General features: G+C 49.1%; 1 protein-coding gene across 1 annotated transcript in view; it reads right to left on the bottom strand.

The window, feature by feature from the left end:
- The window catches only part of LOC308248109 (aldehyde oxidase 2), a gene marked incomplete at its 3' end in the record, with an annotated part of 67,307 nt that overhangs the window by 32,371 nt on the left and 7,912 nt on the right, over positions 1-27,024 (bottom strand). Inside the window, exons 7-17 of the mRNA XM_080668114.1 lie at positions 23,006-23,095; positions 19,236-19,316; positions 17,129-17,273; positions 15,246-15,338; positions 10,560-10,711; positions 9,017-9,110; positions 7,163-7,272; positions 4,531-4,715; positions 2,601-2,784; positions 1,290-1,382; positions 115-284 (exon numbers count right to left, since the gene is read on the bottom strand). Of these exons, the coding sequence (XP_080524240.1) occupies positions 115-284; positions 1,290-1,382; positions 2,601-2,784; positions 4,531-4,715; positions 7,163-7,272; positions 9,017-9,110; positions 10,560-10,711; positions 15,246-15,338; positions 17,129-17,273; positions 19,236-19,316; positions 23,006-23,095 (1,397 nt within the window). The remainder of the gene's footprint in view (positions 1-114; positions 285-1,289; positions 1,383-2,600; positions 2,785-4,530; positions 4,716-7,162; positions 7,273-9,016; positions 9,111-10,559; positions 10,712-15,245; positions 15,339-17,128; positions 17,274-19,235; positions 19,317-23,005; positions 23,096-27,024) is intronic.

Genomic DNA, 27,024 nt, shown 5'->3' with positions numbered 1-27,024 from the left:
TCCTCAGTTCCTTGGCTCTTCTGGGAGAGCAGTAAAATGGGAAGGCTCCCTGGGTGTCACTAAAACTCATCATGTGTGTTTAAAAGGCTTTTTGAAAGCTTTTCACTTACTTACATAATTTTTGCATGGGCTCTGGTACTGGTCACCAAGGCCATGAAAAGTTCTTTTTCCACTTTGGGGATGTCATCACAAAATATGGCTTCACCTGTGGCATGTTTGAGACCTGATAGGTGCATGATGGGACGTCCCACTGGGTCTTGGAGGGGTTGGCGAGAATCCACACTCTACAGAAAAAGACAAGAGTTGCCCTGGAAAAGCTCAACCTTCAGAAGTGGCCTGGAACACGTCTGATTCAGGACTGAGAACACACAGTCACCCTTGGGCAACAAACCCTGGAGTAGGTCCGACAAAGAGCATGACAATTTCATGATGTAACTACACTGGGAAATGTTCCTTTCAGTTATGTGGCAATACCTTAGGCTGGGCCAACTTTTTGGCAAAATTGTGAAATAGGTGAAGGGGCACCCCCGTTTCTCATTTTGGCATCTTCTTCTTCTAAGCAGCACCCCTGTACCCCTTTCTTCTGGAATTCAGGGGTCTGTCTCCTTGTCCTGCTCTCTGACTTCCCCAGTAATCAACCTGTTCACATGTAAAGGGATCATGGTGATGAAGGCTAAAGTGATGTAATTCCTGAGGGTGAGGGAACAAAATCTACGCCCAAAGCAGGACCTCTGGTGGGGGAGGGGGTAGCAAATGTCCGTGGAGCCCACCCAGATCCAGACTAAGTGCCTTGGCTGCCCTCCAAGGGGCGTAGAAACGTCCCTGGGCGTGTAAGGCAATGGCGCGAATGTTCGCTCTGGGACTAAGATCTGTGTGTGGTGTGTGGAGACGGGGTTGGAGGAGGGGTTGTGCTCTAGATAATTGTAGACATTTTCCAAGCTGTCCTGCGAGGAGGGAGGGCTCAGTTACTTGCTGACGAGATGAAAGGTTTTGCAATCAGGGCTGGAGGCTGAACCTTGCTCCTCTCCTGTGCTGTCCTTCCCCCACACCAGGCTGAGCGGCTCTTCAAACCAATGCCCAAAGGACATCATGGGATAGTTTGAAGAGATCGTCAGTTATTAGATGGTCAAACTGCTCCGGGTCGGTTCAGCCCCGGACAAATCAAAGGGCCAGTGTGCAGCAAAAACACAGCGTCAGGACTGAAATTGCCACTCTGAACGGCTTGCTTGTTCGCACAGCTACCGCTTATCTCTTGGTGTCTAAGTTTCCGTTAAATTAAACTCACTGACCTGGTACTGTTGGACTCCCTGGGGCACTGTGACCGAGAAATCTTCCAGCGCACTTAGGAATGGGTCTGAGACTTCAGGATATCGAAGGCCGTCCTGGGCGAAGATTCAAAACAATCCCGATAAACTGATTAGTCTGAGTTTAAGCTGGGCCTTGGTTTATGCAAAAACGACTTGGCCACAGTACCCACAAAACTGCCCGGTCAGTGTAGGGTGGATAACCCAGATCCCCATCGCCTACAGGGTTTTACTTTGGATGAAAGCTTCTTGCCCTCCCTCTCTCTCCCTGTAAGGAGGAACTGGACCAACTGGTTTGAAGCGGATCCTCAGGTGACCCTGAGAAGGAAGAGAGGCCTGTCATGAGCCCCTGCAGAGGGAGAAGCCAGAAAACGGGGGCCAGGTAAGCCATCCCAGAAGGAGCTGGAGTTCACTGTACACACGAGAGCCCATAGCCTATTGCTTTTCTCAGCTACTCGGCTTTCTGGGAGAGAAGTAAAATGGGAGGCCCTCTGTATGTCACTAAACACATCAAGTGTCTTAATTCAGAAATTAAATTCCTGGGGAATGTGGCTGGTGAGGGTCTTCATCTGAGTAAATGAGAATCAGACACTTTAGGAACGCTGAGCTGCTGGGGGGAGTTGGGGGTCAGGGGGTACAAGGTAGGGAGAGAGTTGTGATCATAGTCAGGAGAAGAGAGAGGGAGGAAGGGAGGGAGGGAGACAATGTTTTGTTTTGTTTAATTACTCCAGAAATTTACAATCAGAAAAATCTAGCAAGAAGCTACTTCAATATTAGCATGTAAATACATTTTAGTATTTTAGAAAAATAAAATTTTATTTTACACTCCATATTGAAGTTGGAATTTGGTTGCCTGGGGGCATGGGTGGGAGGGTTGACAGTAAGGGGACAGAAGGGTACATTTTGGGGAAATGGAAATGCCCTGTATGTTGTTTGAGGTGGTGGCTCTGTGGGTTTACACATTGGTCAAAACTCACTGAATTTAAACAGGTGCATTTCATTACGTGTGATTATACTTTCCAAAGTGATATTGAAAGAAAAATAATTGCACACCGAGGCAGGGCCACCATAATGTTTCACTGCGCAGGGCACGCGGTAAACATCTGTGGCTTGAAGACAGTCTGGCGCCTGGAGCCCCCGGAATCTGGGAGGCGGGATGGCTGGGAACTGACTGGCTGTGACCCAGAACAGGCGCAGGCCATGGCCCAGGCCGCCCACAGGACAGTGTGCAGAAGTGGTGGGCAAGTTGGGAGGGAGCTAAAGGCTGCGAGGAGCCGGGCAAGTGTGAGCACTTACAGGCGCAGAGGGCCGCTCTGCCAGCGGCTTCAGTGTCTGCAGCACTTCCAGGTAGAACTTGAAGAGGAAGCTGACCACCAGAGTCCTCTTGAACTCCACCATCCCCCCCGGAGCCCAGCCTGGGAGGGAGACTTCGTCCAGGAGCAGCCGGCAGGCCTCGTCCAGCATCAGCTCGTTCCAGTGCCTGGTGGGATGGAGGCAGCAGGGGACCAGTCAGGGTGCCTGACAATGTTGCTTGATGGTCATTTAGAGACTCCGGAGTCCTTTTTACTTATTTACTAGAGGCCCAGTGCATGAATTCCTGAATGGGCGGGGTCTGGCCAGCTGGGGGGACTGGCTGAGGGTGGTTGGTGGGCTGGCCTTGCCCCCTGGTCGAACTCCTGGTCAAGGGGACAATTTGCATATTACCCTTTTATTATATAGGATTTATTTATTTATTTATTTTATTATTTTTTTAAATTAATCCTCACCTGGGGATGGATGGATGGATATATATGTGTGTGTGTGTATATATATATATATATATATATATATATATATATATATATATATATTAGAGGCCCGTTGCACGATATTCGTGCAAATATAGGCCTTCCTTCCCCTGGCTTCACTCTCAGCCACCCTGGGCCGCCCGGGAGCCAGCACGTCCCCACTCCCCGGCCGCCTGGAGTCAGCAAGTCCTCGATTCTGTCTGAAGCACCACTCCAGTAGCTTCCTCCACCGCCCCCCTTCCCCTCATAGCAGGCTTCAAGCCGCTGCGCCCTGCATATGCAAATTAACCTCCATCTTTGTTGGGTTAATTTGCATACTCACTCTGATTGGCTGTGGGTGTAGCGGAGTGATGGTTAATTTGCATGCTTCTCTTTTATTAGGTAAGATATACACTTCAGAGAGGAAGGGAGAGGGACAGAGAGATTGAAATATCAATGATGAGAGAGGATCATCAATTGGCTGCCTCCTGCAGGTCCCATACTTGAGCGGGGGGTGGGGATTGAGCCTGCAACCCTGGCATGTGCCCTGACTGGGAATCGAACTGTGACCATCTAGTTCTGGTTCATAGGTCGATGGTCAACCATTGAGCCACACTGGCTAGGCTGGGGATACTTTTTCCATTGATTTTTTTAGAGACAGTAGAAGGGAGGGAGACAGAAAGGAGAAGAAGAAGAAGGAGGAGGAGGAGGAGGAGGAGGAGGAGGAGGAGGAGGAGAAGAAGAAGAAGAAGAAGAAGAAGAAGAAGAAGAAGAAGGGGAGAGGAAGAGAGAAACATCGAAGTGAGAGAGACACATCAATTGGTTGCCTCCTGCAGGCACCTCAGTCTGGCCAGGGATCCAACCTGCAACCCAGGTACATGCCCTTGACCTGGAATGGAACCGGCAACGCTTCAGTGTGTGGGCCAATGCTCAAACCACTGAGAAAACTGGCCAGGGCTTTACTGAGTTGGCAGGGAGTCTAGAAACCACCTAACCAAGCCCTTCAGGAACACCGAGGCAAGGAGTGGGCCGAGGGTCACAGCAGGCTGTACCTGGCATTAAATAAATAGGCCACGAGGGCCAGTTCCATGGTGAACTGGACAAGACTCAGACTGGGACGTGGCTTTCACCGAGGAAGAGACAGCTGGCCCCCGGGCAGAGGGGTGCAGGTGCCACGCGGACGCTGCCGGGTGTGCGTTTGCTGGAGTCCTGGTGTCACAAGAGCCTGGGCTGGAGGAGTCCTCGCCACTTTAGTTGTATTCCTCTCCCAAAAAGTGCCACCCACTTAATCATCGTCAAGAAAGGCCCGATTCATTTAGCAAAACCATGGAAAGAACAGGCAGTGCTTCCACACACAGGAGTTTCCATTTCCCAGGCTTTACCAACACTAGCCTGAGCCAAATTTCCCCCCTTTTTTTTTTGACGTCCATCCACCCCTGGGCGCGGGGCTCACTGCTTACCTCCCTCGGAGCTGCTGGCAGGACTGGCGGGCGCTGATGGTGGCCACCCCGAGCCCCCCGAAGGCGATGCTCAGGTCCTCGATGGTGTCGGTGCCCCCCTTGAGGAGGACCCGCATGCCAGCGTTCAGGTGGGCCCAGGCGTTGTGCTGGCACTGCGCCTGTCGGAAGGCCGCCACCACCTCCCCCTGTGGAGGCAAACGCCATGGCCATCGGGAGCTGCTCGGTGTCAGCCTCAGAGCACGGTTTCTGCTTCTCGGCGCCACTGATTAATCTCTTGGCCCCAGCGGGAAGCACACAAAGGAGCTCGGCAGGCACCGTTTGAGGGTGACTTGGCTGCCTTCTCGTTCAAACCGAGGAGTGTCCTCGGCAACCCCCCCGCCCCCCCATGCCCGGTCTCCTCCAGGAATGGGGTCACTGCACCCCTTTCCTCTGAGGCCAGGACAGAACGGCTGGCCACTTTCCATGTGTCATCTTTCCAGGTGCCCTTCTCCGGAGTCTTCAGGCCCCGTGTCCCCTGCGAGGATGGAGGGCCCTCCCAGCACCAGTGCTTTGCTTTGCTTTTAATATATAAATATAAATATAAATATAAATATAAATATAAATATAAATATAAATATAAATATAAATATAAATATAAATATAAATATAAATATATATATATATATATATATATATATATATATATATATATATATATAAATAAATATATATGGTTTCAGAGAGGGAGGGAGGGAGAGACAGAAGCACCAATGATGGGAGAGAATCAGGGATCGGCTGCCTCCTATGCCCCCCAATGGAGACCGAGCCCACAACCCGGACATGTGCCCTGACCGGGAAAGGGACCGCGGCCTCCTCGCTCACAGGCCGAAGCTCAGCCCCCTGTGGGTCGGGCTCCGCACCAGTGCTTTCCCATGGGATCTGCCCAACGTGCAAAAGGGCCCGGCCGCGTTCCTTGGTTTGCAGGAACCATCCCGTTCCGCTGTGACGGCTCAGGAGCGGCGGCATGAACTTCCCAGCGGTGGGCTGGGGGACCTGTGTCAGGGGCAAGTCAGGAGGCGATGCTGCCCCGGGGCCCCTCGGCACCGGGACCCCTGGCGCTGACGTGGGGCACAGCAGGTGGCCTGAGTCCCCAGTGTGTTTCCAGCTGTGTGGCCCCGAGGGCGCCGTGTTCTTCTGTGAGGTCTTCTGCCTGGGCCTTTACACAGAGGCTCATTAGACCGGAACACACTTCAGAGTGCTCACTCCACAGGAAACATGAATGGAGGGCATGCATGGCTGACAGCATGCCTTACTCCAAGACTTCCTGCACAACCCAGCTTTTGATCAGTGTGTGTGAGAGAGTGTGTGTGTGTGCATATGAGTGTGTACGTGAGTGTGGGTGGGTGTGAATGTGTGTGAGTGTGTGTGTAAGAGTGTGTTGTGTGTGTGAGTGTGTGTGACTGGATGTGAGTGTGTGTGAGAGTGTTGTGTGTGTGAGTATGTGAGTGTGTGTGAGTGTATGTGCGTGAGTGAGTGTGTGACTGTGTGTGAGTGTATGTGTCAGTGTGTGAGTGAGTGTGTGTGTGAGTGTGAATGTGTGTGTGAGAGTGTGTTGTGTGTGTGAGTGTGTGTGTGAGTGAGTGTGTGTGTGAGTGTGTGAGTGAGTGTGAGTGTGAATGTGTGTGTGAGTGTGAATGTGTGTGAGTGTGTTGTGTGTGTGAGAGTGTGTTCTGTGTGAGTGAGTGAGTGTGTGAATGAGTGTGTGAGTGTGTGTAAATGTATGTGTGAGTGTGTGAGTGTGTGTGACTGTGTGTGAGTGTATGTGTGAGTGTATGTGTGAGTGAGTGACTGTGTGTGAGTGTGAATGTGTGTGTGAGTGTGTTGTGTGTGTGAGTGTGTGTGTGTGTGAGTGTGTGTGAATGTATGTGTGAGTGTGTGTGTGACTGTGTGTGAGTGTATGTGTGAGTGTGTGACTGTGTGTGAGTGTATGTGTGAGTGTGAGTGAGTGTGTGTGAGTGAGTGTGAATGTGTGTGTGTGTTGTGTGTGTGTGAGTGTGTTGTGTGTGTGTGTGAGTGTGTGAGTGTGTGTGAATGTATGTGAGTGTGTGTGTGTGACTGTGTGTGAGTGTATGTGTGAGTGTATATGTGTGAGTGTGAATGTGTGTAAGTGTGTGTGAGTGTGAGTGTGAGTGTGAATGTGTGTGTGTGTGGTTTTGCCTTCTCTGGGAAGACTGTCCTCTGGGATTCAGACAGTTTTGGGGAGAGGCACAGGGGACAGAGAGTGAGGACAGAGGCCCCCGCATAGCTGGGGGGTGGCCGCATCACCCCCAGGGATGCTGAGTGGGCGGGTGTCTGGAGGCCTCACCTTCTCTGAACCGTGGGGTTGGCTGGAGCGGGGAGGTGGAGGCCCGGCCCAGCCTCCATGTCCCTGTGGGTCCCGCAGAGACGCTCACTCCCCAGCCAGGGAGGCTCCCCTCCGGAGTGGGTCAGAGAGCAGGAGGAAGCAGGCCGACCGCAGCCTCAGCAGCCGCACCCCACAGCTGCAACAACACCCTCCACCCCCCCGGGCTGCCCTGGCCTGGGGCTGCGTCCAGGGAGCAGGAATCATGACTCCCGCAGGAAAGCAGCTCCCAGCAGCGGCAGGCAGCCGTACCTTCTGGGAGTGAGGGACATGCACAGATGCCAAAACCTCCTCGGGCTTGAGGTCTGCACTTGCCAACCCACCAGGAAAGTGCTCGCTTAGCGGGACCTGCCGGGCGCCTCCTGTTGAGGGAAATGACATTTTGCAGAGGCAACAAGGAGCAGCGGCAGAGAGGAGGGCACCCCGCTCAGCACCAAGTGACGAGGGGCAGAGCGTGTGACAGTCAGGACTCCCCTGTCCCTCCAATGGGGGTGGGGGAACGGGGGGGGGGATGGGGGGAATGTGGGTGTGGTGGCAGCTGCAGGACATCCACCCCATCGCACAGGAGCTGTGGGAGCCAGTCTCCCCCCTGCCGGGCCTGTGGGGGTTGCACTGTTCAGCAGAGGCCGGTTAATTAAACCAACTCTGTCAACTCTGCGGTCAAGGGAAGGGCGCACCTGATGCTGGGACAGGGTTTGTGAACAGAGCTCCAACCCTGGGGTTTGCCTTTTGTTCTTGCTGCTGTTCTGGGCTCCTAAGCCCGACACCTACGCTCTTAATGCACAAAACCTCCTTCCAGCCCCATCGCTATCACTGAACGGTCCCCTCAAGCTTTAAAAGGGGGTTTGTGGCCCTAGCCGGTTTGGTTCAGTGGATGGAGCATTGGCCTGAGGACTCGGGGGTCCCGGGTTCGATTCCGGTCAAGGGCATGTACCTTGGTTGCGGGCACATGCCCAGTGGGGAGTGTGCAGGAGGCAGCTGATTGATGTTTCTCTCTCATCGATGTTTCTAACTCTCTATCCCTCTCCCTTCCTCTCTGTAAAAAATCAATAAAATATATTTAAAAAAAATAAAAAAATAAAATAAAAGGGGGTTTGTGGAGCCACAGGAGGTGCATGGAGGAGATCACTCCACAGCCTGAGACCCTGACGGGGTCCCGTTCCTGGCACAAGCAGCACCCTGCCGACTGGAACAGGCGTGGAGAGGAGGCGGGAGCTCCCAGGGATCCCCCCTGACCGCTGGCCCTCCTGGGGCTGATCAGCGAGCCCACGTCCTGGCCTTCTGGAGGGGGGCTGTGCTCCGGGGCGGGTGCTTCGCAGAGCGGGGAGGACAGAGACCTGAAGCCGGGGTAACGACCAAGCAACAGCCCAGGAGGACACGCCAGTTACCCTCCACTCCTGCGGCTGGTGGCTGCTGCGGGCCCAGCTGCCCTTTCTATCCTGACGCCCCAGAGTCTTGTCTCTTCTCTCCTGGTCTTTGGGGGTCAACTGGGGTCGTCCTGGACCACAGGCCGGAGGACTCAGCCAAAGGGGTGAAGCCCCTCCGCGGGCCCCATGCAAAGCTGATGGGGACAGGAGAGCTGTTCTCCTGCCCCCACGGCTCTCCCTACCCTCTGGGCTCCCACCGATCAGGGATGGGCCTGGGATAGAACTCCTGGTCGGACTCAGCCGTGAAGTTCACACGGGGCAGCTGTGATTGCTCCCCCTGACCCCCAGCGCCCGGGCCTGTGTCAGCCCACGGCGGGGTAAATAGTGGATGGGCTGAGTGGGGTGGACGGCCGGAGTGGGGGTGTGATGGGCTGTGCATGAAGGAGGGGAGAAGGGATGGGGAGCAGGAGCTAGAGGCCCTGGGGAGCCGGCCTGAGGGGGAAGAGGGGAGTGCACCCATTTGGAAATCAGACAGGCTGGGTTCCAGGGCGGGAGTCTGTGCTTGTGGGGCAGTGCCAGAAGGAAGCTCTAGCCTCCCCACCCACGTGCCTTCCTGCGGGAGCCTGCGCTTCCCGCGGGGCACCAAGAGCCAGAGACACGGGCTCCGACGTAAAGAGGGCCCTTTAAGAAAGGACAGGGAACCCTTAGGTGCCGTTCGGAGCGTTCTGGGGTAGCTCACCTGCGGATATCAGATTGAGGGTAGCGTTGCCCACCACCAGGATTGGGTTCAGATCCGAAGAGCAGTGCCGGCTCATGATATGTCCCCCTAAGGACTGAGGGGAGAGAGTTACAGCCCGGGCCAGTCCACCCTCACGCCCTCTGCCCGCAGGCACCTGCCTATGCGAAAGGGCCAGGGGCACTCAGGTCACACTGCCTGGCAGGCCAGGCGCCCGAGAGGCAGGGATGGTAACCCACACTCCCGCGGCTTTTGGTGGGTCCCACCTGCTGTCCTCCTTTTCACACACATTCACGCATCCTCACAGCAGTCCTGTGAGATCGATGTCGTTTCCACAGAGTCATTCTACGGATGAAGACCCTGGGTGCAGAGAAATTGTGACGCCTGACCGAGGTCTCCCAGCTAGAGGGGGCCGGAGTGGGATTCAAACCCCAGCAGCGAGGCTCAGCGGCCCGTTCTGAACCCCCCACCGCCCACCCAGCCTTGGCCTCATGGCAGAATTCACGTGAGCATGCCAAGGTGCTGGGCACCCATACCATTGAGAGGGGGTGCCTCCTTCCTCCTTTGGGGAGACCCCACTCAGAGTGGGTTGAGCCTGTAGTGTCTCAGAACTTGGGGGAGCAATGACTGGCCATTCACCTCAATACCCTCCGCCCCTCCTAGTGACGGAGTCCACGGTGACCACCCGTGTTGCTGTGGTTTGGGCGGTAACACTGGTGAGGACAGGGAACCCCAGTTCCTCTGTGGACAACTTGATTTTAAAGTTTTCGCTTCCACTGAGTTGAAATCGGCCTCCTGTCGGTCATACTTCCATCCCTTTGATCATAAGAAGTGAATCCATCGCCCTCTGGAGCCGATAAATATTTGAAGGCAGCTCGCACGGTCCCTCTGACTGTCCCACCCCCACCGTCCTCTTCCCGAAGAGGTGGCCAGCCCCCCTCTCTCCTGCACCATCGCCTTGCCAGGCTCCAGGGCGTCGGGGTTCTTGTCGGGGATTTTGAAATCACTGGAAGAGCTTTTTCAAAGGAAACAGGTGCTCCTTCCCCAATTCTCTGTACCCCAAGGGTCTCTAACACACATTTGGGGTATGTAGGAGAGGGAGCACGCATGTTTTGAAAACCTAACCATGTCTTTCCTGCTTTCTCATAAACAACCCGACCGTAAACTGTGTTTCCCAGGGCTGAGCATGGCACTCCAGCTGTGGTCTAACCGCCTGGAGCGGAGAAGGCTGTCCTCCTTCTTTTAGGCCCCATGCTTCCGGTAATGCAGCCTTAGGCGAAATTGGGTTCTTTGACAGTTTTCTCATACAATCAGGAAAACCACGAAGTCCTTTTCCTACCCACAGTGCAACTAGGCTGTTGGGTTCAACCTGACTTAGAATCCTCCTTGACAGCTGTTATTAAGTAATGTTTGTGAACTATGACACGTTTATTTATCGTGCCTGCTGAGACCCTGGTGCATACAGGTTCTGCCCATGCCGGTTTCAGCATTTCGGTGGGACTGAGACCTGGGTGCCTGCGCCCGATGGTTGGGCCGGAGGACATACCGCCATGTTCCGGATCTGCTGGCCGGCCAGGCTCTTCAGGTGCTTCAGGAGGGCTCGGTAGGTCTGCGTTTTCTCCTCCGGGAGCTCCGACACCCTCTCAGCCAAGATGTCCTTCACCTGGGCCAGGCTGCAGCAGGCGCCTATGGTCAGTCCTGGAAAGCAAGTCATTTTTAAAAAATATATTTTATTGATTTTTTTACAGAGAGGAAGGGAGAGGGATAGAGAGTTAGAAACATCGATGAGAGAGAAACATCGATCAGCTGCCTCCTGCACACCCCCCACTGGGGATGTGCCTGCAACCAAAGTACATGCCCTGGACCGGAATCGAACCTGGGACCCTTCAGCCCGCAGGCTGACGCTCTGCCCACTGAGCCAAACCGGTTAGGGCAGCAAGTGGTTTTTACAGGGGACCTGGGAGGAGCCGCTGAATTGTCATCATGACGCCAGAGCCTGAGTGTTCGTCTAGCACACGGCTCTCCACGCTGGCTGCACAGAGAATCACCGGGATCTCGAAAACAGCACAGATGCCCCTTCCCAGAGCGACTTAGTAGAATCTCTGGGCCTTGGGCTTTCTCAAAGGCTCCGAGGTACTTCTCCTCAGAGTGCAGCCAGGTTAGAACACCTGAGTTGGGCTATATTCTTTTTTTTTTAAATATATTTTTACTGATTTCAGAGAGGAAGCGGGGGGGGAGAGAGAGAGAAACATCAATGATGAGAATCACTGATTGGCCCCCTCTGCATGCCCCCTACTGGGGATCAAGCCGGCAACCAGGGCATGTGCCCTTGACTGGAATAGAGCCCAGGACCCTTCGGTCTGCAGGCCGACGTTCAATAAACTGAGCCAAACCAGCGAGGGCTGGTCTACATTCTTGTTCAAACAGATGCAAGGGACTGGAAGCTAGAGAGAAGGAAGGATAGGAACAACTAGCAGGCAGCAGACCTACTAGAACTTTCCATGACCTCCTCCTGAGTAACCGCAGTGAAGCTATAGAAAGATGTTTTGTAATTAAGGGGGATACACCTGATGGCATTTCAGGGCCAGACAATCCGCAGGGACTTTAGTTTGGCCATTTCCATTGCTCACATCACCCTCTACTTGGTGCTAAGCAAGACACCACTATATGGAGAGAATTCTCTTCACTGTCCTTTATTCATGTTGTATGCCACCTTTGGTCACAAAATCTAGCTTGTATTTCAGTGCAGTTGAAGAACTTTAACTTGGATTGAGTCTCAGGATGTGGGTTTTGTTTTAACTCATGCTTCTCGGAGTTCCTGCGTCTGTGGGATAAAGATGCGGTGACTTTCTGGAGCACTTACTGTGCTAAAGACTTTGAGGGGAAAAGGTATAGTGAGCTAAACATGCACATGATATAGGTTAGCATGCAGCATTTGAACAAACATATGCCACCACAGGAATTTATTTTCCGGGGTGCTGGTGGGGTGGGGGGCACATGTGGCTCCAGACTACCCTGCCCCACCAGCCTTCACTCTTGGGTCTTAGGAAAAGATTGAGAATCCTGGGAAACATCGCTGGAGGCCACTAGAGGGCACTCACACTTTAATTTTAAGAGGCCCCAGGAAGGCACGGATTTGTTTCCTCAGATTGCAGAATCTGGCTCTAATTTACCGGCAGAATCCAAACTGAGTGGTCCGTTCCAATAGCCAATCTCACAGGCCTGGGGGTGGGCCTGGGGGACGGAGAATGGCAGTAACAAAGGAGCTCTGATTTGGAAGCGGGAGACCTGTGGCTTGGCCACCAGCCGGTTTAGAGACCTTGGTCAAGTGCATGGTCCCTTTGCTTCTCGGCTTCCTCATCTATCACATGAGGGCCTGGAGTTACACGGAGGATTGCGAGTTTTGCCCTGAAGAACCCCCTCAGGGGCAGGTATAAGGGGCTCAGTGATAGGAAGGATTCGGAAAAGCTTTCCCCTTTTTCAAACAGCAGCTGATTTCCAGGTACTTATTCTAAGATCTGTTTGAGGTCAGGGTTGTGGTGCTAAAGAGCAGTTTGGAAAATGTGGGTGCCTGGGGTGAAGATTAGGGAAGGGCTTTCCATCTGAACCTTGTGCTTAAACTAGTTGTCTAAACTCCCAACCCACCCGTTTTACTATTTTCTCTTCCTCCACTCTCTGTAAGAGCAAAAAAAAAAATGAATACTTTTCCTCCCATCTTCTAACTTTCCCTAGGCTGGGCTAATAATTAAATTAACAGTTTAACAGGAGAAAAATCAAGTTTTAATATATGCATATGGAGAATTCACATAGGCAAAACTTTCCAAAGATGGCGAGGCTCCATACTATCTAATAAAAGAGTAATATGCAAATTAACCACCACTCAGCTACACCCACAAGCCACGCCCACCAGCCAATTAGGAGCGAGTATGCAAATTAACCCAACCAAGATGGCTGCGGCCATGGAGCAAGCAGGAGGCTTGGGTTTCCCTGGCAATGGAGGAAGCCAAGCTTTCCACATACCCTGGCTGGCCCAGGCCTCCACTTAAGGCTACAAAGTTTCAATTATAGAAGATAAATGAATCCCCCCAAAAAATGGCTGCTGCCACAGAGCAAGCAGGAGGTTTGGCTCCATTCAAGGCTACAAAGTTTCAATTATAGAAGATAAATAAATCCCAGATTCCAGGGCCTCCGCTTGGGTGGCCGGGGGGCGTGGCCAGCCTGCAAACCACCACAGGCCCCTTGCCCAGGCCACCCCACACCCCAAGGGAACCCCTACCCTGATCCGGGACACCCTTCAGGGCAAACCAGTTGGCCCCCACCCGTGCACCAGGCCTCTATCCTATCTAATAAAAGAGTAATATGCAAACTGACCATCACTCCAATACACAATATGGCTGCCCCCATGTAGACACAAGATGGCCACCACAAGATGGCCAGTAGGGAAGGGCAGTTGGGAGGCACCAGGCCTGCAAGGGAGGGCAGTTAGGGGTGACCAGGCCTGCAGGGGAGGGCAGTTAGGGGCAATCAGGCTGGCAGGGGAGCAGTTAGGCATCAAACAGGCTGGCAGGGGAGTGGTTAGGGGCAATCAGGAAGGCAGGCAGGTAAGCAGTTGGGAGCCAGCAGTCCCAGTAAGATCGGGCCTAAACAGGCAGTCGTACATCCCTCAAGGGGTCCCAGATTGGAGAGGGTGCAGGCTGGGCTGAGGGACACCCCCCTTGTGCATGAATTTTGTGCACCGGGCCTCTAGTTGGGTATATAAGACATGTGGACAAAGGAGAAAAGGGGGAGAATGAGGTGTTAGATTTCAGAAATGAGCATGGGCGATTTACTGGTGGTTAAGGGAGAGCTGAACACACATGGCAGGAGAATTCTTGCTAGGCGACTCAGAAAAAAAAATAGACACAGCGGGTATCTGGCTACCAGGCCCCTGTCTGAAGACCTCTATTTACCACAGTTAATTCAGGCCAGCGTGACCTCCTAAGCTCTCCTTCCTGAAGCAGGTTTCTCTGTCTGAATCTCTTGGGCAGGAAAGGGGGCGGGTCAAAGGTTCCCTCTGAGTCTGGTTTCTTAATAAGCAGCTTAAAATCAATATCCGGAAAAAAACAAACCCAGCTTCAGGGTGGCAGATGGTTCTCTTCATCTCCTTTTCTGAGTGGCATGCAGGTGTGCTGCCTGAGTAGTCGAAGGCCGAAGCTGGGAAGCCCTGGTGCTGAGCAAAACCAGGAAGGGTCCCTTCCCTTGCACATGGTTGGGGTGAAGCTAGGGAAGGCGGGCTTGCTGGTCTGCAGCACAGTCTAAGCTTGGCTGACGATGGTTAAAAGCCAGGAAGCTAGGCCTCCTGGATGGAAGTGATACAGCCAAGGCAGGTCCCCTCCAATGCCCACCACTGACCCCCACAAACACACCATGGCCTGCTTTCAGTTCAGCCAACCTCCTTGTTGCTGAAGTTCAGGAAGTTATCATTTCCTCTGCATCCCAAATTCAAGTTCCTGACCAACTCATTCATTCATTTGTGTGTGTTTTTCCCCCAGTAAGTCAATGACTAAGCACTTATATGCATGTACAGTATTCATATGCATCTACTTATAGGCTAGAACCTCTGGGGGATGCAGAAAAGAGTAAAATAAAGTTCCTTTTGTCAAAGGAACTTTGCATCTTGAGGGTAACGTCTTGCATGTTTCCTTCTATGCTGTGAGAGCCACCTTGCCTGATGATATCTGCACATAGTGGGCTCTTACGGATGTTGTAAGTGACCAGGGCGCTTGCCTAGGTGTTCCCACTTTGTCCCACTTGGCCTCTTGCCATTGTCCCCAGGAGACAAAATAGTATTTGAGTGCCAGACAACATTTCTCTCCTGCTTTCACCCTGCAAATATCCTCAGTCCCTGGAATTGACCATTCAGTCAACTGATGGGTAACAGCCGTTCTCTCTTGCTGTCTTCCCATCCAAGTGACACTGCAAATGTATTGTCTCTAGGTCACCATCTAACGGGCAAGAGTCCTGCAGGGGACTACAAGGTATTGAATGATGTTATCTGAATACCTCATATTCTGTGCTAAGATTTTGATAGCAAAGCGTCATGGTGGGATGTACAGCACATCAGAAAAAGGATGAAGAGTTGGAAATAGGCCAGACAAGACAAGTATATGAGGAGTTTCCAAACTATTTGGCAAGTGGAAGTTTAGTGCAGGGATTGGATCACTGATGTTTTATAAGAACACCAGGAACTCACCCTCACTTGTTGTAGACACCATACTCAGCTCTGAAATCCTAGCAGGAGAGAGGAGAATTGGGTGAACATGTCCTTGAGATTTCATTGCAGGTCCTGAAAAGTAAATATATATATATATATTATAGAGAGAGTTAGGAAAGAGAAAATGCCTTTTTTGGGGCATTGGATGTTTTTCATAAAAATGTTCAGATACTAATTTAAAAATTGACCATACATGTATATAGATGTGAAAGCAGTGGCATATACCCAGCCAAGTAAATTTATAGCACATATGCTCCCAGTATATGTTTTTATTTATACACTCACTGCATGGTTATATAAAAATGGGAAGTAAAATGGATGAGAGGTTTTTAGAAAACTCTTGCATGTGGGCACCAGGAGACATATATTAGAATATCTGTAATATTCAAAGCTATTGTTGGAAAGCACTCCATGTTCTTCAACAATAGAATGGATGAGTCAATTGTGTCACAGTCATACCATGAAATCTAGCACAGTTACACGCAACCATGTGGGCGAATCTCAGCTCAAGAATGTGCAATGAACAAAGCAAACTGCAGAAGCATAATACCGTGTCAATGTAATTATGTCAAGTTCAAAAAGTACATAAAACTAAATGATGTCTTGCTTAGGGATTGAAGTTTATGTGGTAAACCTGTAAAAACATGGAAGGGACTGACCAGCCCCACATTCTGGCTGATGAGTGCCTCGGAGAAGAAGGGAAGGAAAGGGAAGGGAAGGGGAGGGGAGGGGAGGGGAGGGGAGAGGAGGGAAGGGAAGGGAAGGAAAAGGGAGGGGAGGGGAAGGGAGGGAAAGGGAGGGGAGGGGAAGGAGGGGAAGGGAGGATGGAGGGCAGGGGAAGGGGAGGGGTTGAGTTAGGGAGGGCCCACAGGGCCTTCAAAGTTCGTGGTCAAGTTCTCGTTCTTAGACTGGGTGTGGATGATAACTGGCTGCACATTGTTAATATACCCATACATACTGAATAAAATTCTACTATATCTACTATTTGCAAAAATAATATAAAAAAGAACAAGATAGAGTAAATGGTAAAAAAACAACAACCCTCAAACCTGTAATACTTTCCCTCCCACACCTCAAGGGGTTACCCTGAATACTCCTAGAGTCTTCAACTTTGGAGACCATTATGATATGATATGATATGATATGATATGATATATAATAATAAAAGGGTAATATGCTAATTAGACCAGACATCTTCTGGACGTCATTTGGACGTCCTTCCTGATGAAGCTGGGGCCGGAGGAAAGCCAGCCTGGGTCCCGGGTACCTGCAGGCGGCCCAGGGGAAGCCAGCCTTGGTCCTGGGTGCCTGCTGGCGGCTGGAGGAGGGAAGCCCGGGTCCCGGATGCCTGAGGGAAGCCAGTGCCGGCAGCCGGGGGAAGGAAGGCCTACTCTTGCATGAATTTCGTGCATTGGGCCTCTAGTAATTATATATAAATTATACATATATGAATTATATATATTATAGCAATAATATAAAAGTATAATACAAACATATTATATTATACTAGAGGCCTGATGCACGAAAATTCTTGCAAGAGTAGGCCTTCCTTCTCCCGGCTGCTGGCAACTGCTTCCCTCTGGCACCTGGGACCCGGGCTTCGTCTGGAAGGTCGTCCAGAAGGATGTCCGGTCTAATTAGCATATTATGCTTTTATTATTATAGATATGAATAATCATATGTAAGTATATTATTTATATATAATGTCATTATATATTTTGTAATAAATTAACATACAGTATTTTTATTTTAAAGGATGAGGCTTTTCTCCTAAAAAGGCAGTGCCTGGAGATGAGAGCAGAGTAGGGGTGTAAGTGCAGCTTGGCATTAATGGCGGCATGAGAACCATTGCACTTGCTCACCCAGTGAGGTGTTGCCCACGACGAGAGGCGCTTCCGGGTGCTTCACTTTCAGCTCCAGGAGATCCTTGAGGGTCCCAGGGGAGATCCAGGTAACCCTTTCTCCACGAAAGGTCAGGGTTCTTTCTTCTGGGTTCTCTGCCAGTCTCTACGTGCAAATGACAAGTGTGTGCACACCTGTCTTCCTGGGTTAGGCAAGATCCCGGGTGGAGGCATGTTTCTCTAGACGCAGGGGTCCTCAAACTACGGCCCACGGGCCACATGCGGCCCGCCGAGGACATTTATCCGGCCCGCCGGGTGCCGCTGCCTGTCCTGCTTAGCAGCCGACTCGTCCCGGGCCCGCAGTGCGCATAGGAATTTGTTCATAGTTTTTTTTTTTTAAACTATAGTCCGGCCCTCCAACAGTCTGAGGGACAGTGAGCTGGCCCCCTGTTTAAAAAGTCTGAGGACCCCTGCGAGTCTAGAGAGATTCCAGGAGTCCCAAGGTCCACTCAACCAAAAAAACACTCCCGACACCTGTTGGCTAATGCCTGAATTTCCATCACTAGATATTTACTCCTTTAGCTTAACACGGTTTTTATGTAGCTCTTCAGAGACAAATGACAATATGAACTGCACCTGACATTGACCCTTCAGGTAGATTACTTTAACATAATTTAGTATCGTGGCCTTAAAAATCATAACTATACTAATGCTCTTAAGTTAATATATTCAGCCTGGACTTTTCCTCCAAAATCCGTACCTGAAGGAGTACTTAATGTCTGCTCTTAGATGTGTAATAGGCATCTCAAATTCAACATGTTCGCACCAAGATCCTCATATTTCATCCTCTTCCAACGCCCAAAAAGAATCCCCCCAAAGGAAGAATGCTCTGCTCCTCCAGAGATCTCCTTCCCCATAAATGGCCACCTTCCATTGCCCAAAGCCTCGAGTCAGCCTTGTCTCCTCTCTCTGTCCCACACCCACATCACATCCACCAGCAAATCTTGTCTGTTCTTCTTCCAAAGTATCTCCAGACTCCACTTGCTGTTCACCACCTGCACCCTGGCAGCTGGTCCAGCACCCCCATCAGCACCCTGACTGTGCTCCCTGCTTCTCTCCCCTTGCCCCTCCGCAGGCTACACCCATCCCAGCAGCCAGCATGACCTCACATCCCGTGACAATATTGATAGGAGATAACCCTCCTCTGTCCAGCCTCCCTGATAGCTTCTCATCTCACAGGGAGTAAAACCCATAGGTTGGGTATGGTCTGTGCCCCTGCCCCCTCCCCCCCCCCCGCCCCTCGGCCCCCAGCCACACTGGTCCCTGCTCTGTCCCTTCATCAGGAGGGGCACTGGCCCATCTTTCACACCTTTGCACTTGCTGTGCCCACTGTTTGGTTTGCTCGTCCCCCATGTATCTTCGTGGCTGGCTCCTCCTTCCTTTAGGACTGTCTTCAAATGTTACCTCTCAGCGAATCCATTCACTGAGTATTTAAAATTGCAACCCCTTGCATCCTATTCCTCTTTTCTGTTTTATTTTTCTTCCTTCTCACTTGTATCCCTTATCTTGCTAATTGTCTGTCTCTCCCACCAGATCACAGACTCCTGCAGGTCTTTGTGTAGTTTTGTTCCCTGCTGCACACTCAGTACCTAGAGCAGTGCCTGGCACATGGCTGAAGGATAAATAGCTGTTACATGCATGGATAAATACACCAGCACCCCTTCAGAATGAGGTATTCTGTAGAACTGCACCACTGGATGCCGAGAGGACAGATGGAGATGCTGCTAGAGGGTGAGGAGAGGGGGTGGGTGGCTGAAAGTGCTCCTTAGGGTTAACTACTGGAGTGGCCAGAAAGACCAAGTTAGAGGTTGGGCAAAGCTGTATGGCTTGGGACAGTCAACAGGGACACATACGATGATGTCACTTAAAAAATAGTCTCAGCTGAGGCTTTGGGGAGTGTATTGAGGGCAATAGCAGGGCTTGGTGAGCTGAGCAGGGACAAGCATGTTGATCTGATCAAACATTTCCATGATTTGACAAATTTCACAGGAAGAAAAGGGTAGTTTGAGCAACTGAGTTTGTAACCAGTGATATTTAAACGACACATAAAACATCCAGTTCATCTTACCAAGAGTTCTGGGGGGAATATGAGCTCCTGGGTAGGGTCCAAAGGCTGGAACTCGTCTTTCGCAAATAACTCTGTGGAAATCTTTATAAAGGGCAGAAGAAGAGGGCTCAGTCAGCCCAGCTAGACTGGGAACAGCACCCCAATGATTTACATTAATCAGGCAACATGAACTTAGAAATAATTTTCCTTCTCTTCTTATGGGAAATGGTTCAAACCAATTTGTGTTAAGAATTTTGAGAGAAGTATTGATTTACCACTAGTATGATACTGAAGAAAAGGGTATTCTATGAGATACTTCAAATAGTACCCTGTGGAACATCAACAGAGTCTATGAAAAATTATCAGAGGTTAAGTAAGTTTGGGATTCAAACCACTATCCTCCCATCTGTCAAGTCAGGATTCGAAATGCTAAAAGCTCCGAGAAGTCCTGTAGCTTAAGAAAAAATTACACCTACATGCCCCTGTGTAAACACACACGCACACTCACTAATTTTAACAACAACAGTTAACATTTATGGAATGCTTTTTCCCAAGTGCTTTACATGTTAGTCATTTATTTAATCCTCCCAACAACTGTGCAAAGAAGGTAAGTTATCATCTCCATCTTAACAATTAGGAAACAAAACCACAATGAAAAGTTACCCAGACAGCTGATCCTCACAGCCAAATGGCCTGGAGGTCAATTCCTCCCAGTGATACCAACAACAATCAAGATTTAACTACAACAAGGCTGTACACACAGTCCACAAAAGGGTGCACCAAGCGTGTCCACCTCAGGTTAACTGGGGAGGCCGACCCACTGGGCCATATAGGACTTAGCACACAAAGCTACCCTACAAACTCAGGGAAGCAACAAAAATGCGGAGACAAAGAAACAGATCACAAACGAAAGAAATGGAGGAAAACAAATGACTGGATATAGAATTCAAAACCACGGTTATAAGGCTTTTCAAGAATATCCTAGAAAAGGCCTATAAATTTAGTGAGACCCTCGAAGATATGAAAAAGGACCAACTAGAAATTAAACATACACAGACTGAAATAAAAAATATTATACAGAGACCCAACAGCAGACTAGAGGAACGCAAGAATCAAGTCAAAGATTTGAAATACAAAGAAGCAAAAAACACTCAACTGGAAAAGCAAAAAGAAAAAAGAATCTAAAAGTTGAAGATAGTGTAAGAAGCCTCTGGGACAACTTCAAGCATACCAACATCTGAATTATGGGGGTGCCAGAAGAAGAGAGCAAGATACTGAAAACCTATTTGAAGAAATAATGACTGAAAACTTCCCCCACCTGGTGAAAGAAATAGACTTACAAGTTCAGGAAGCGCAGAGAACCCCAAACAAAAGGAATCCAAAGAGAACCACACCAAGACACATCATAATTAAAATGCCAAGAGCAAAAGACAAAGAGAGAATATTAAAAGCAGCAAGAGAAAAACAGTTAATTACCTACAAGGGAGCACCCATACGATTGTCAGCTGATTTCTCAACAGAAACTATGCAGGCCAGACAGGAGTGGCAAGAAATATTCAAAGTGATGAACAGCAAGAACTTACAACCAAGATTACTCTACCCAGCAAAGTTATCATTCAGAATGGAAGGTCAGATAAAGAGCTTCACAGATAAGAAAAAGCTAAAGGAGTTCATCACCACCAAATCAGTATTATATGAAATGCTGAAAGGTATTCTTTAAGAAGAGGAAGAAGAAAAAGTAGAGATAAAAATTATGAACAACAAATACATATCTATCAACAAGTGAACCTAAAAATCAAGTGAATAAAAAATCTGAGGAACAGAATAAACTGGTGAATATAATAGAATCAGGGGCATAGAAAGGGAGTGGACTGATAATTCTCAGGGGGAAAGGGGTATGGGGGATACAGGAAGAGACTGGACAAAAATCGTATACCTATGGATGAGGACAGTGCGGGGGAGGTAAGGGCAGAGGGTGGGGTGGGAAGAGGGTGGAGGGGAGCTATGGGGGGAAAAAGGAGAAACAATTGTAATAATCTGAACAATAAAGATTTATTAAATTAAAAAAAAAGAAAAGTTACCCAAACTGTAATCTTCTCTAAATAAAAAATATTTCAGCTTTGGAAACACTTATTCCCAGAAAACATTCCCGTGGAGGTGAGGGGAATTGGGGAAGCATTGTGGGTGCAGGGCTAGAGGTCTGAGTAAGAGAGTAGAGCATGGAGAGAAGTTGGGGGCACACAGCTCTGGGTTCATTCTCAGCTCTGCCATGACTCCGACCCTCCCTATGGAAAGGTTCTTCCTTGTAAAGGCTAAATGGAAATAATGCATATTTTGAAGGGTAATTGTGACACTTAGGTAAAATGGCCTGACATTTATCTCACACTGTCCATTTTTTTTCTGTCTCTGAGGTCTTCTCAGGATCTAGGAAGAAAACATGCCATTGTTCCTTGTAAAGGTTCTGAGTAGGACCCTGGATTGAAGCATTACAGGCCAGCATCTGAAGGATCAGTTTTTGTGTTAGTTGGGATTAGAAGTGTGGGCAGTACCTAGGAGCAATGATGTGGTGTATCTCTAAAACCTAGCAATAAGACTGCATCTGAGAATTAAAGTGTAAAACAAACATAATGAGGAATTAAAAGTTCCCCCTCACAGGTGCTGGGCCAAGACCTAACAGGTACCCAGTGGAAGATATTAACAGCTCCCAGAGAAGAGCGGGTCTGGGCAGACGTCTGGTCTACCCTGGTGGAAGAGGGGGTCTTCTATAATGTGACCCTTAAGATGATTCAACTGCTCTTCACCCAAGCTCACCAAGCAAACTTCTCAATTGTGGCTTCCTGTGTGTGCTTTCTGCAGGGAAGGGACATGGGGTTCAGTGATCATAAGGTCTACTTCATATTTGTGTTTCTCTTTATAAAGGAATATCAGGGCCCACCATGTTCTTTTTGAGTTGGTTACAGTAAGTCAGGTGGCTTCCAGAGCCCGGGTTGAATTTCCAAGGCCACCAGATTGAGAATCAGACTTTCGAATGTACTGATCCCCGCAAGGCACTAATTCTCTGTGAAATGCTTATGGGGTTGGGGACGGGGTGCAGCCACTTTCCTTTGCAACACCCTTCTGTTCATTGCACGCCTTCTTCAGACCAAAATGTAGGAAGAGTGGGAGGCCAAAATTGGGAATAAGTTCCGAGGGACTCGGTTTCCTCTGAGGCCGACTCTGTTCTCTTGGATTTCCTCATCTACAGGAGCCAGCTCTGTCCTGTATTCTGGCTTCTCTAAATAATTCATTTAAGAACTTGGCAGTGAGTCTATTTGGAAACCAGTGTCTCTGAGAAAGCAAAGCCAGCGTCTCAGGCTGGCCTTCCAGCCCTGGGGCGGTGAACTCACCACGAGTTCCTGGGCTCCTTCCCCTTCCCCCGAGGCTGCAGTGCCCTCCATACAAAGGAGGGGACACAGCGATAGAGGACCACTGCAAGCCAAGGGCCAGGCACAGAGACCCACTTCCCCCCAGTGGGACTCATCATTGAGGTCATGGCTGGGGCCGGTCTTCTCTGACCTGAGCGGGCTTTTGTTTAGTTTTAGGCTCCCCGAGAGCCAAGAGAAAGGTCAGATCACAGACTTTGAATCACCCCCTAACATGCCTCCCAAATAACAAGTGCTTTATCTGTGCAGGCACTTGGGACATTTGGGAAAGCAGAGAATGAGCGTCAGAACTAATGAGCACAGTGTCAACACTGGGCCTGTGTGGGGCAGTGCTCTCAGGGAGGGGACAAATTGAACACAGGGACTCACGTTGCTGCTCCTGCCGAGTGAGGATGAATCATTTTCTCCCCGATCCAAGCAGCATTTTCCTGCTCCCTTCTGCTGACAGCCATTCGACTCCTAGGAAGGTGAAATGCCTTGAGATGAGAAACTTTCTTTTATAGGTAAATGGGCGTGTGTCTTGAGAGGTTTGGCAATTTAAATGAAACAACGTTTTTCGTCACTTTTGGTAATTTCTATTGAAAAAAGGGATCATCACAAGATCTTTATTCTTTCTACTTTATTTTTAAAGTAAAATGATACATATGGAATATATTAAACTTATATATAAGACATACCAAGTATCTAATCTATATCTAAAAAAGTCTAAGTGACTATCCAACTGTCTGACCATCTGACCAGTAGCTATGACACACAATGACCACCAGGGGGCAGACGCTTCGATCGGTAGCTATGACACGCACTGACCACCAGGAGGAAGACACTCAATGTAGGAGCTTGCTGAGCTGTGGTGACTTGGCAGCTGTGGTTCTCGGGTGATGCACCCGGAACCAGAGAGGAGGGAGCCTGATTCTGGGGTGCATCACCCAAGAACCGCCCTCTTACAATCCAGGACCTCTCAGGGGATGTGGGAGAGCCGGTTTTGGCCCAATCCCTGCAGGCCAGGCCGAGGGACCCCACTGGTGCATGAATCTGTGCACCGGGCCTCTAGTTATAGTATGAAACAATAATATAGACTATGGAAAAGCATAAAAGAAATAAACTAATATTACCCTATTTCACTGGCAATATTTTTACATAATATATAATGGTACTATATTTTAATACAATATACTTTTTATTTTGCCTTTTTGTTCATTTTTTTGCCTATTGTTTTGTTTATTTACTTACGTATTTGTTCATTTAGAGTAATTTTCCATGTCATTAAAATGGCTTTAAAATATAATTTTTGTATAATAATCCATCTCTGGATTTATACTTGTAAAATTTGCTATTGCTGTACACTTAGGTTTTGCCTACATTTTCTAATTATAAATAACATTATAATAAACATTTCTGTCTATTGCTTGTACAATTTTGTGTACATCTCTGAATTTTTTCTTAGATGAAACCTTAGTGCTAGAATTAATCGATAAGATGTCTTTCAGGGCAATAACTATCCATTCTCTAGCATATATAAGACTCAACAACATTGAATGCTATCATTTATATAAGGACCTTAAAAAAAATAAAAGAAAACATGAAGAAGGATAGATAAAGAAAATCACTTTGATAACCGGACATTTGGGATCTGCATGGGGCTCACTGGGAATAAATGGACAGTCAATGAATTTCAAAGCAGGTTTCCATTTGCCAGCTCCTTATTTCCCATTTTCCCCTAACTCACCTCTTGTATCCTCTTCCTTAAATAATTTTCCCTAAGTATTTAAGGAAATACTTCCAGATACCCCAGTTCTCTGTTTCTGCTCAGCTGCCTCAGGCTGCCAGCTTCCTGATTCTGTTCACAATGCTCCCTCATTTACTCAGTCCTCTGAGAGCTCCCAGAACAAGCCAGTCTTCCTGGCCTATTAGCTAGGAACCTCATGTAGCCCCACTAGGGCTCCATTCCTTTCACCCCTTAAAGTTTCTGGGACCTGCTGGCTGCAGGGTAGGTCTCTGACTACACTTTTGCCTTTATCCCCACAGGGAGAGAGGTTTCCTTTAACCTGCTTTACTATATTTGTGTTTCACAAGTGCTTTTCCATTTACACCAGCAGTTTGATGAGTTTACAAGCTATTGATTTTCTCAGCTTGTCATCTTTGGCTCTCCATGTGGCAAAAGTCTAGGACGGGTGTGCAAAGGGGACTGGCCTGGCTCTGGGGACTGGGACATACTTCCAGGCCCACATCTACTGTTTGTGGAGCTGCAGCAGCAAGAGAACAAACAGAGGCCCCTGCACCCTTCTCTGCCCAGCCTGGCTTGGTTCTGCAGCGAGGGGCCTCAAACACCGTGTGAGCACCCAGCCTGACTGTCCACACTCTGTTTATTTTTTATTTATTTTTTATTTTATTTTATTTTTTTATTTTTTTTAAATAAATCTTTATTCAGATTATTACAATTATTTCTCCTTTTTTCCCCCATAGCTCCCCTCCACCCATTTCCCACCCCACCTTCTGCTCTTACCTACCCCCCACTGTCCTCATCCATAGGTGTATGATTTTTGTCCAGTCTCTTTATGAACCCCCCCCCATACCCCTTTCCCCCTGAGAATTATCAGTCCACTCCCTTTCTATGCCCCTGATTCTATTATATTCACCAGATTATTCTGTTCCTCAGGTTTTTAATTCACTTGATCTTTAGGTTCACTTGTTGATAGATATGTATTTGTTGTTCATAATTTTTATCTTTCCTTTTTTCTTCTTCCTCTTCTTTAAGAATACCTTTCAGCATTTCATATAATACTGGTTTGGTGGTGATGAACTCCTTTAGCTTTTTCTTGTCTGTGAAACTCTTTATCTGCCCTTCAATTCTGAATGATAGCTTTGCTGGGTAGAGTAATCTTGGTTGTAGGTTCTTGCTATTCATCACATTGAAAATTTCTTGCCACTCCCGTCTGGCCTGCATAGTTTCTATTGAAAAGTCAGCTGACAGTCGTATGGGTGCTCCCTTGTAGGTAACTAACTGTTTTTCTCTTGCTGCTTTTAATATTCTCTCTTTGTCTTTTGCTCTTGGCATTTTAATTATGATGTGTCTTGGTGTAGTCCTCTTTGGATTCCTTTTGTTTGGGGTTCTGTGGGCTTCCTGGACTTGTAAGTCTATTTCTTTCACCAGGTGGGGGAAGTTTTCGGTCATTATTTCTTCAAATAGGTTTTCAGTATCTTGCTCTCTCTCTTCTTCTGGCACCCCCATAATTCTGATGTTGGTATGCTTGAAGTTGTCCCAGAGTCTTCTTACATTATCTTCAACTTTTTGGATTTTTTTTTTTGCTTTTTGCTTTTTCGGTTGAGTGTTTTTTGCTTCTTTGTATTTCAATTCTTTGACTTGATTTTTGTGTTCCTCTTGTCTGTTTTTGGGTCTCTGTATAATATTTTTTATTTCAGTCAGTGTATGTTTAATTTCTAGTTGGTCCTTTTTCATCTCTTCGAGGGTCTCGTTATATTTATCGGCCTTTTCTAGGATATTCTTGAAAAGCCTTATAACCGTGGTTTTGAATTCTATATCCAGTCGTTTGTTTTCCTCCATTTCTTTTGTTTGTGATCTGATTCTTAGACGCCGCATTTTCACTGCTTCCCTGAGTTGGTAGATTTGTGTGCTAGGTTTCCAATTTGGCCCAGTGGGTCTGCCTCCCCAGTTAACCTGAGGTGGACACTCTTGGTGCACACCTTTGTGGACTGTGTGTACAGCCTTGTTGTAATTAAGTCTTTATTGTTGGTATTACTGGGAAGAATTGACCTCCAGGCCAGTTGGCTGTAAGGATCAGCTGTGTCTATGCTGGGAGAAGTTCGGTGCTGGAGACAGCCTAATAGGATTAGACTTGCCAAATTGCAATAGCCTCTGTGCTCAGCTTGGATGGGGTGGGGTCTCAGTCTTGGCTTCCCATCAGCCTTGCCCTTGCTAGCATGTGTGTGCCTTCAGTCCTCTGCCTTCCCGGCTCCCGATTCTCCGCCCGAGAGTCCAGACTCCCCCCACAAGAGTGTGGGTCCCCAGGGGCTCGCCTGGAACCGGGGTTCACTGCAGTCAGAACGGGGGCTCACTTCAGTCAGAACTGAGGTTCAGTGCCGTCAGGAGCCTCTCACTCCCTTCCGCTAGGGAAAGCCTGTGGCAGCCTCCGCAGCCTTTGTGCGCACTGGCGCGAGCGGACTTTCAGTCCTCCGCCTTCCCCGGCTCCTGAGTCTCCGCCCGAGAGTCCAGACTCCCCCCACAAGAGCGTGGGTCCCCAGGGGCTCGCCTGGAACTGGGGTTCACTGCAGTCAGAACTGGGGCTCACTTCAGTCAGAACTGAGGTTCAGTGCCGTCAGGAGCCTCTCACTCCCTTCCGCTAGGGAAAGCCTGTGGCAGCCTCCGCAGG

This window comes from Plecotus auritus, assembly GCF_963455305.1.
Source record: "Plecotus auritus genome assembly, chromosome: 5".
NCBI lineage: Eukaryota > Metazoa > Chordata > Mammalia > Chiroptera > Vespertilionidae > Plecotus > Plecotus auritus.
This window is presented reverse-complemented; position numbering and strand designations above follow the sequence as displayed.